This window comes from Equus caballus, chromosome 4 (genome assembly GCF_041296265.1).
Source record: "Equus caballus isolate H_3958 breed thoroughbred chromosome 4, TB-T2T, whole genome shotgun sequence".
Classification (NCBI taxonomy): Eukaryota; Metazoa; Chordata; class Mammalia; order Perissodactyla; family Equidae; genus Equus; species Equus caballus.
The window spans coordinates 106,387,081-106,397,673 of NC_091687.1; the positions used below are offsets into that span (position 1 = coordinate 106,387,081).

At 48.0% G+C, this 10,593-nt stretch overlaps 1 protein-coding gene across 5 annotated transcripts; it reads right to left on the bottom strand.

Moving 5' to 3' along the window:
- Positions 1-1,183: 1,183 nt before the first annotated feature.
- Positions 1,184-7,858, bottom strand: LOC100146250 (GTPase IMAP family member 5). 5 transcript variants are annotated; one of them, XM_005609520.4, is made up of 5 exons: positions 7,163-7,800; positions 5,120-5,313; positions 4,058-4,193; positions 3,497-3,545; positions 1,184-2,240 (listed from the first exon to the last, which is right to left on the bottom strand). In XM_005609520.4, exons 4-5 carry the CDS (start codon positions 3,537-3,539, stop codon positions 1,354-1,356), a joined length of 930 nt encoding a protein of 309 aa, XP_005609577.3. In that variant the 5' UTR covers positions 3,540-3,545; positions 4,058-4,193; positions 5,120-5,313; positions 7,163-7,800; the 3' UTR covers positions 1,184-1,353. The 5 variants fall into 5 exon arrangements, with proteins under 5 accessions (XP_005609577.3, XP_070122138.1, XP_005609575.3 ...); XM_070266037.1 differs by having other exon boundaries at positions 4,972-5,313; positions 7,163-7,471; XM_005609518.4 differs by lacking the exon at positions 4,058-4,193 and having other exon boundaries at positions 7,163-7,858.
- Positions 7,859-10,593: the final 2,735 nt, after the last annotated feature.

The following is a 10,593-nucleotide window of genomic DNA, read 5'->3' on the forward strand; positions in this document are numbered from 1 at the left end:
CTCTTCACATGGACGGCGGTTTGTAGAATGACACTTGGGTGTCACAGTCAAGTTCCTGAGACACACTCTGGAGTTAAACACTGACCCATCCAGTCACAGGCTGCCTGGGACGATGGCAGGCCTCCCCTACTGGGTACAAAGGAGCAGAGGACGGGGGCAGCTTCCAAAAAGAAGGAGAGGGTGGGAAAGGGGCCACCCCGGGACCTCCTGTTCCCATTGAATTCGCACCTCTGCTCAGATTTCACCCCAGTGTCTGTCCTCTTCTCTTCACCACCACTGAAATGCGGAACACCACCCTTTCCCCAGATTCCCACAGATGGCACATGATCGGACTGTGTTCAGGGTTAAAGGTGCTGCATCACGACGCAGCGCCACCAACAATGGACGTCTACTCTATGACAGAGGTCCGCAAACTCCAGTCCTTGGCTCAAATCCACCCTGCCACCTGTTTGTACAGCCTGTGAGGTGAGAAGGGCCTAGAGCTGAGAAGGGTTTTCCCATTTTTAAATGAAGAAATCAAAAGAAGAATGACACTTCACCGCCACATATGAAAGTTACATGAAATCCAAATTTCAGGGTTCTGAGTTTTATGGGAATGCAGCCTCGCACCTCATGCATGTCTCGTCCACAGCGGCTTTTGCACAACCAGGGTAGAGCTGAGCAGCTGCAACCGAGACCACATGGTTGGCTGAGCCTGGAAGACCCAAGCTCTGGCCTTGCCTCGCCCTGCTCTGAGAAGTTCAGTTCCTTTCTTTCCCTTGACCAACTCGTCTTTCCCCCAGGCGCGGCCCATCCTGCAGCTGGGACTCCTGTTCTCTGCTCCCCGCTCAGCCTAGGGCTCCTCTGGCCCTTCTTCCCAGCCTCTGCCCTCCTGCGCAATTCCCCCCAGAATGTCCTCTTCTCTCTTGTGCGGGTGGGGATGGGGATGGGGTGTCATCTTTTACAACCTATGATGGAATCGGAGTATGTTTCCGCGTGAAATAAGGAACTGTGCTACCAGCTTTTGATGGAACCTGTTTGTCCCTCAGGGGCAGGCCTGGCAAAGGGGAGCCCAGAGGCAAGGCACTCACACAGTGTCCCCGTCCACTCCCCCTGCCCCCGCAGGCCCCTGAACAGTCAGGACAGCATCCAGTGCGTTTAGTATCTACTCTCACAATTGTTAGCAAAGTAAAAAAGGAAAATATTTCTTTCCTTTGGATTTTATTTACCTAAAAGCACTTGAAGAAAATGGATGACATGTTTGATGCAAGGAGGAGAAACTGAAAGTGAAATTATGTAAAAAGCAAATAAAGTACCCTACAAACAGAGATGGTGACTAAAAAAAAAGCTGATTTAGAACTCATCTGAAAATGCTCAGTGTCCATGAGAAATACACAAGTTAATTAAAACAGCAAGAAAAATCAAAGTGCATATGACAATAACAGCAGATATTCCAAGGTGAGCAAGCATCCAGTTCTTGGCTCTGAGGAGCGCCTTGAGCGCCCAGTTACTCTCGCTCTCTGTCAGGTCTCGCCTCTGCTTCTCCACCTGCAACTGCACCCTGGCCAGGTAGCGCCTGTGGTCTCCTCCACCCACCCCGGCCCCCTCTCGCTGGAGCATCTGTGCATCAAAGAAGAGGTCGTTGCTGTGGAAGGCGCCCTCGCGCTCCTTCTCCAGCCTCTCGATCACGGCCATCAGCTGGGCCAGCTGCTCCCTCTGCTCCTCCCCGGTGGCCCGGTTGTTGAAGGCGCAGTACCTCCTCCCGCACTCCTGGACCAGGCTCCTCAGGCTGTGGTTGTCCGTGTTCGCTACATACTCGTCCAGGGAGTCGCCCCCTAAGTCCTCCTTGTGGGTGAAGAGGACGACCATGTGTCTCACGGCTCCTGCCCCAAAGATCTCCTTCACTCTCCTCACCGCCAGCGTGTCCTGGGCAGTGAAGCGCCCCAGCTGGGTCACCAGCAGCAGCACGTGGGGCCCTGGGGCCGAGAGCAGGTAGCAGTCCCCAATGTCCTTGTAGGTCTCTTGGGTCTGGGCCTTGGCCTCAAAGATGGAGGGCGTGTCAACCACCAGAATGTTCCTCCCGTTCCAGGTGCCTGTCGCCTTCTGGCACGTCCTGGTCACGGACTGGGCCGCCAGCCTGGACTCAAACGCTGGCTGGCAGAGGATGCTGTTCCCTGTGGCGCTCTTCCCGCTGCCTGTTTTGCCCACCAGGAGGATCCTCAATGAGGACGACGTTCCAAACTGGTTATCTTCTCCTCTGTCTACAAACAAAGAATTTTTGGATCTTCCCAAGTTAGTGATTTTTAAGAGTTTTATGTTACAGACCCTCATGATATCTCATAAAAGCTGTGATTCTGTCTCCCAGAAAAACAGTCACATCTAAACACATCCAAAAGTTTGATCCAACTTTAGGGGTTATTGGATCACAGGGGGTCCACATCTGGACCCACAGCCCGGAGTAAGAAGTGCTACGCTAAGAAGGCTGCTCCAAGCGTGTCATCTACACCTGGGAAAATACAGTTTTTCTGAAAGAAAAGTGGTCCCTGTGCTTTTCCGTGGACGGTGCCTAGGCCAGTGTCACACTAAATAAATGTGAGATTAGAAGAAGGCAGAGGATGGGAAGTCATTGAGAAAATATTATCACCTCTTTCCCACTCACAAATTCCCAGGCACAGGTGTATAGAAGTGCTCAACACACACATCCGAACCTTGGGGTTAAAGGGAGTCTCCCATGTCAGAGCTGGAGTGACCTCCCACCCAGGACCAGCTGAACGTCCCTGGGTCTCTGCCCTTTGGGTGGGGGGTTGGATGCTAGAAATTGAGATGACAGAGGTCACAGTTAATGTCAAGGACAAGTCTGGGAGATGACTCTGCATGGGTGGCTGAAGACGAGTGGAAGATAAGACCATTAAATGTACATGTGTTGGAAAGACCATCTATCTGGATGATTGAATCACAGGAAATTGTTAAAATAAAGTGGTGCTGGAGAGGGCAACACTGAGCCAAGAGCTAAGATCTTCAAGGGATGCAGAGGGTGAGAGCTGAGGATTTCCTGAGCTCCTACGAGCCCAAACGAATCCTAAATTCATTCTAGGCTCCGAAAGTCTATTCTTTTATTTCTTCTATTCTGGGTAGGTCCTTCCTTTCCTAAAGCATTCTGGGTGTTCTGTAGCAAACACGGTTACGAAATCTCTATGGGGAACTTTTCCTTTTCTTCAGCTGAGAGCAGACAAGGAAGGAGAAACATTTTCACAATTCAGTTTCAAATCCTCCAACTTCAGACTAGCAGTTTCATTTCCACATTTCCCACATCGTGTGCAGGGGCAGCATCACACTGCCGCGTGTGAGCGGGATTGATGACAACGGGGAAGGTAGAGAATAAATGACAGTTGCCCTTTTCTCCTCCTGTTTACAACAAGTGGGTTTCCATCCGTGTGTTGGAGGTGGGGGCCAGGCGGACAGAGAACAGGGACTCCCCCGCTGCCCGCAGCTCCCGAGACCTGCGAGGCTTTCTTACCTTCAACTATAGTTCCGTATCTGCTCCTCTGAAGCCCTTCCATTCTCTTCTGCAATCAAAACAGGAAAGGAATAAAAAGCAAGTGTCCATATGGGAGTCGGTGAGGCCTGAGAATGCCTCTAGTTGAGATTCTTAAGAATAACTACCCTTAGATGAGCCATTTCCACCGCTCATTTTTCTAACTCATATTTTACTTTCAAATGTCTACAAATAACTTTAAGCTAACCAGACGATTCTAAGTTATGTTAACGCAAGGCAACTGACTGTTGCTTTTTTTCCCAGCTTACAGGAAAGCAGGAAGTATTTTGAAACCAATCAGTTGATTATCTCCCTCCAACTTGAAAAGGCATAAAACGAAGACAAAGCATTCTTCTATGGAACGAGGAGTGAGACATCATTATTATTTTTTTATTGGAATCAAAGTAGGTAAACATACTAGAATAGAGAAAAAAATGCCTTGCTGTAAATGACACTGATTGGTTTAAAGTACTTGGAATTTCCAGTGGCGGAAACTCTGTGTCAGATGGATATTCTAGTGGCAAAGAGGAAAGTGCAATGTACCTTCCAATGGGAGGATGGAATTGGGGCCGAGGACTCCTTCAAGGAGTGCCAGGAGAGGAAGGAGTGGAAGACGGCCGAGCACGACCACCTTCCTCCCTCCCCCTGAGCAGCTGGTGGAGAGAAGGTGGTGCTGTGTCTGAAGGGAAAGAATCAACCCTCAGGACAAAGTCAAGATAAACTCGTTTCCTGCTCAGTTTTCAATCAAACGTCTATCCCAGTAGGTTCTGATGTCCTGGTCTCCCAATAATCACCACTTTTCTATCACAGCAGATTTAACCAGAAATTGGCACAACCATTGGCATAAATGTTTCATTCAAATGAGGCGTGATATTGTGTCATTCTTCTCGGTGTTAGAAAGGGTACACATACGTTAAAAAAGGCAAGCATGTGAAATTCAACCATAATTAAGATGAACTCTATGAGTGTGTTTTATTTATTCAGTTTTAAAGATTATCCCGTTATGGGACAAACTTCTTAGGTGGAGAAATACACAGTTATAAAACTAATACCCACCATCTGCAACGAACAAATGTAAGGATGCTGGCATGTTTCCTGCAGCTGTACTGTTTGATTGAAAAAGTTAAAATATTCCCCGTGTACTTCATTTATTTTTTTCTACTCCCCGGTCTCATTCTCCCTCCCCCTGCCCTTCAGAGGCAACCATATTCTGAGGTTTTTATGTATCATTCCCATTTGTGTATTTAAGCTTCGACATACACATGTATCTATAGATAATATATAGCACTGCTTTTGTATTTTAAACTTTTACATAAATGGCATTATTTATGTAACATTTTATCCAATTACTTGTTAACAAACATTTAAGCTCTTTCAAAATAACTGCCTGCCACCGTGAACAACGCTGCACAACCACCCCCACGCAGATCTCCTCGTGCTCAGGTGCAACAGGTCACCTGGGACACAGACTTCCCAGCTGACTCCACGCTGCCAAGTTGACTCCAAGAGGGCTGTGCCAAGTCCCCCTGGCACCAGCCGTGGGTGAGAATTCCCCAAATCTTCGCTTTTGCTAAAACCGCTCAAATTCTCCGACATCTTTTCTACCTTAGGTGACATTTCTGAGGCTTGGAAACCTCAGAAAATATGCTGGAATGAATCTAGCGATGCGGTAAAGACGATGACCGTGCTGGCGATGCTGGTGACGAACTTCACCATCGTGCTGATCCCCGTGCGGTCGCTCACAGCTTTCAAAGTTCTTTCACGTCCTTTATTTCACTTGTTCTCCTAGATTCCCCGTGCTGTGATCAAGATAGGTGTTAACATTTAAAATATTAGGAAACTGAGCATGAAATGACCTGCCCGAGGTCACACAATTGCCGTGGAGCTAAGGGCAACAAATGGATGCTTTGCCTGTACACTCTCCTTGATTCCACAGGAGGAAAGAGGTTGTTCCAAGTCAGTCCACAAGCCTCTTGGAACACCACACGCCAGGCTGTCAGCCCATGGTCAGGACACAGACTGATACTGACAGGCTGGAGGCCAGCCCTAAAACCAACACAGAGAATTGTACTGCAAAATCTTGAGTACATATTTTTCAATAAATAAATAAGTAGAAAGGTAAAATTGCAGGTGGCAGAAGTTGTTCTGAACGGAAGTATTTCAGTTTAAAACAGCCTGGTGTTTTTACTTGACTTAGTGTGACCCAAATGCAACAATGAGGCTGTCACAAAAAACCAATCGAACTCAGATCACGTGATCTGAGGAGCGGGGCAGGAGTTCTCCAGAACCATCTTCCCCGTGGCTCAGGCTGCAGGAGCAGACCCGAGTCCCACTGAGGAACAGAGTTTTAGGCAGCTATGAGCAAATTACAAAGTGTCCAGAGGGAGTCAGACAGGATATTGACGGAGATGCTAACAGGAGTCATAGACAAAATATTAAGAGGACTGAGCCAAGCTCAGGAGAAGCCTGGCGGAAGCACTGCAGACCTGAAGGAGTGTGGCAGCGCCAGGCTCAGAGCAGGTAAAAGCGAGAGAACTGAGAATGGAGGCAGAATTCTTCTCCAGAAGAAAAATTCTACTAATCTTCCCCTACGTGGGGCCCGGAGTCGTGAGACAGCGGCAGTCAGCGGGCAAGCAGAGAGGATCACAGCATCTGACAGGATGGCAGGAGGCCCCACTTACTAGGGAGGCTGAAGCAAGGGGACATAATGCACCTTCTGACTTTACAATTACACGAGCCCGATTTCTTCACAACGATACCTCACTTTATCAAACCCCGGGAAAGCAGGCTCTCTAACGCTGTCTGAGGAGAGACAAAAATATTTCCTGTCTGCCTTGTTCACGAGTGTCTCCTTCACTCGTCTGTCCCCGTCCCTGTACTCCCTAGGAGTACGGTCACTTGCTTGGCAGTTTAGTCATTGTGATTTCGGGACGCGTCTCTCGCATAAGGTCTGGCGGACAAAGGGGTTGTTTCCATTCGCCCTGAACATGAGTCTGTTTGCCACAGAGCAAAGTCCACATCGTGTCATAGGAAAGGTGTGGGGCATTTGGGGGAGAATGTGTGGTTTCCAGAAGATCAATATCACAAAACAAAGTCCACCGAGGGGCCCCGTTTGGAACACGTGGCTCACTGCGGTGGGAAAATAATGACCGCACATTTGCCTATGGCGCCCTAAGGGTCCTGTCTGCAGGCCCAGGCCTCTCTGGGACCCCGCGCATGTCAGGGCTTGGGGCGGGGGATATGAGAAGTTAAGAGGGAAAAACTGAGAAGTGCGCCCCCACCTCGCTCGGGCACCTTGGGAGTTTCCGTTTCTCATCTGTTAAATGGCAGGAGAACACTGGTCCAGCTTTATGAAACCCTGAGAGTCTCATGAAGACCAAGCGGCTAAGAAGTAGGCAATGGGACGGAGAAGCCCGCAGCGCTGTGGCTCGAGGGCTGGCAACGCAGGGGGAGCGTTTCCAAGTCTGCTTTGCACCCCTAGAAATCTGCTGTTGCCCATAACGCTCACCGTCATCGCCCCCTTTCAGGCTGGGCGAACACAGAAGTATGGGAACCCATGTGGGACCACACCAGAAGTCAGCAGCCTGGACTAACCCCTGGGCTCTCCGCCCCCCCGCAGACGCTGGGCCCCTCACCGGGTCCCCTTACCGGGCGCGGGGGGCGCGTCGGGTCCGCGGGTCGGGAAGGCGGCGGGGCGGACGCAGTGAAGGAGGAAGCGGGCGTGAAGCCGAAGGTTCCAGGCTCGGCAGCAGGGAAAGAGGAGAAAAGGCGTTTATGGAGCGCCCCCCCTTCCCCGCAGCCAAGGACGCGTCCCTTGGGGTCGACTGCGAAAGGCTGCGCACCGGACCCGGGAGCAGCGAGCGCGCGGGCGTGCGCGTCCTCCTGCACCGGCCGCTTCCTGTCAGAGCCCGCGGACTGCCAGGCCCCCTCCCATTTCCTTTCGCGACTTGTTAGAATAAGCAAGATGCGGAGGAAGAGGCTGTGCAGGCAGTGACGGATCCCTCGGGTTCAGAAACGCCCCCTGTGACCCTGGAAAGTTCTTGTGGGGCACCAGCCGCTCCCCTCAGCACCCGTCGCAGGAGCACCTACGCCACCCAACTCCCCAGGCCCCTTCTCCATCCTCTGATTCCAGAACGTTCCTGCTTACCAGGGAGGAAAGGCACTGCTGGTCCACAAAGGGCCTGGAAGCACAGCGCTGAGGACGTGACTTTGAGGGGCTCCCCAGGCCCCGTGTGCTGGCTGCCCCTTCTGTGCCATCTGACAGACAAGCCCCATGGGGCCTTACTGGGACTGGAACTTGTATGTCGATTGTTAGGCGCGGGTTGGGAGCAGGGCTGTAGCTCCTAGGTTTGTCAACTGATGGCACATTTAAGGCCAGAGCAACGGACTTAAAACGACTATGTTGCAAAGCCAGCTGGAGAGCACAGCGTGGGCTTAGGCAGGAGCCAGTCTTGTCCCAGAGAATCTCCAGATTCCTTTCTGTTGACTTTTGAGTTTAGGCTCAGAGTCACATAATAATGATTGTCTAAGATTTGTTGGGGAAAATACATTAAATCTCCCGCCAATCCACAAAACCTCTCCACCAAAAAGAAGAGAAAGAAACAGTTTTGTCATCGAACAAGTGTTAGAGTGGAGTCACATCACAGTCCTCGAAGAGATTGCAAAGACAAGGACATCCCACCCTGTCAGACAGCCCAGCAGATGCCACCCACGACTTACATGGTGTCGAGATAAACCGTTACTAGTCCCCAAATAAGAGAACTTGACGACGCCAGTTGTCACACGGAGTTCATCCTAAATTCACCTGGTAATTGGGGTGACCACCTGTGTTACCGAATTGCCTTTATCCAAAGGAAAAGTAAACTTGTCACATTTTATTCTTCTTCAGAGAAAGGGAAGCACAGCCCTGGACAAGGATAAAAAATGAATGCAAGACCGACCCACTGCAGAGAGGGTGAAGGGGGTTGATTTGCACAAGAGGTGCCAGAAGCAGTTCAGTGACAACGTAAGAAGTCATAAGAGGTCATGACCTTCTGCAGCTTCTCCATGACACCCATGGCCTCTGCTGCCATTAGCCTCAGGGAGACTTGCATGCACACATTGCTCATTGAAAGTTTAACCCAGTGAATAAATGAGGTTGACGAATGCAAAAGATAAGAAGGATACAGTGTAGGAGGTGAAAGCAAAGGATAAGGATCTCAGAGTTTATCTAGAATAGCTCTTTTCCTTCCTTTTTTTTCTGTCACTTTACAGATAAGGAGACTGAGACCAAGAGGAGAGAAATGCTGTTCAGAAAATCACATAGTTAATTTTAGCAAATGGTGTGAGGTATGCATCAAGATTCTTGACAAGTAGAAGGTCAATTTTCCATCTCCATATCTTGAAAAGACTATTCTTTCTCTATTGAATTACTTTGTAAGCTTTGCTAAGAATTAATTGATCATATTTGCAGAGGTCTATTTCTGGACTCTATTCTGTTTCATTGATCTATATGTCTAACCTTCACCAAAACCCTGGAGTTATGATGACTGCAGATTTATAGTAAATCTTGCAATCAGGGAGGGTAAATCCTCCAACTTTTTCTTATTTAAAATACTTTTCATTGTTTGTTTTTTTATATAAGTTTTAAAAGCAGCCTGTAAATATCTACAAGAAGTCCCACTCAGATTTTGATTAAGATTGCGTTGCTCTGTAGATTAAATTAGGGAGAACTCGCATCTTAATAACATTGAATCTTCTTATCCAGGAACATAGTCTGTCTCTCCGTTTATTTTGGTCTTAGATTTTTCTCAAAATCAACATTTGTAGTTTTCAGCATAAAAATCTTAGATTTATCCCAAAGCAGTTTTTATGGTTTTTTTTTTTTAAAGATTTTATTTTTTTCTTTTTCTCCCCAAAGCCCCCCAGTACATAGTTGTATATTCTTTGTTGTGGGTCCTTCTAGTTGTGGCATGTGGGACGCTGCCTCAGCGTGGTTTGATGAGCAGCGCCATGTCCGCGCCCAAGATTCGAACCAACGAAACACTGGGCTGCCTGCAGTGGAGCGCGCGAACTTAACCACTCGGCCACGGGGCCAGACCCAGTTTTTATGGTTTTTAATGCTATTGTGATGGTACTGATGATTTAATTCCACTTTCCAGTTGTTCATTGTAGAAATACAATTGATCTTTGCATGTTGACCTTGTATTCTCCTACTTTGCTAAGCTAATTTATTAGTCCTAGAATATCTTTTTTTCTCGACTCTTTGGAGTTCTGTATGTAGACAATCATGTTATCTTTGAATAAAGAGCTTTATTACTTCCCTTCCAATTTGTATGACTTTAATTTCCTTTCCTTGCCTCATTTCGCTGGCTGGATGCCCATTACTATGTTGAATTGGAGAGGTTGGGATGGACAGCCTGGCCTTTTCTTGACCTTAAGGGAAAAGTATTGTTTACACCTTCTGTAATCTTACTGATTTTCTGCCTGGGTGTTTTACTGATTACTAAGAAAGGAGGTTTAAAGTCTGCAATTATAATTTAGGATCTGTTTATTTATCCTTTTGATTTGTTGAGTTTTAACTTCATGTCTTTTGAAGCTCTATTTTAGGTCCATACATTTTTAGGATTGTGTCTTCCTGGTAAATTAACACATTTATCCTTATGTAATGTCTGTCTTCCTCTTCAGTAAGGTTCCTTGTTCTATAGACTACTTTTTTATCAATGTAGCCATTCAGCTTTCCTTTCGTTAGTATTTTCATGGTTTTTCTTTCCCAATTCTTTTACTTTTAGCCTGTCTATATTGTTCTGGTAGACAGAATTCTAAGATGGCCCACGATCCCCCTCTACTCGTGTACAAGCCCTGGATAATCCTCTCTCTCTGAGTGGGGCAGACCTGTGAATAGGATGGAGGTCACTTTAGATGGCAATGATGAAGAGACCCCCAGATGTAATTAGGGTCCCTACTCAGCTGGCTTTGAGTTAGTCAAAAGGGAGGGTATACTGGGTGGACCTGACCTGCTCAAGAAAGCCTTAAAAGCCAGAGATTCTCCTGCTGACTTTGCAGAAGGCAAATATCCATGCCGTGAACTGCCTATCAAG

What these genes read in the sequence shown, in the direction of transcription:
- LOC100146250 (XM_005609518.4), bottom strand. An exon ending in ATACGGAACTATAGTTGAAG is followed by an intron (nt 2,241 to 3,496) that starts GTAAGAAAGCCT and finishes CTTTGTTTGTAG; the next exon opens with ACAGAGGAGAAGATAACCAG.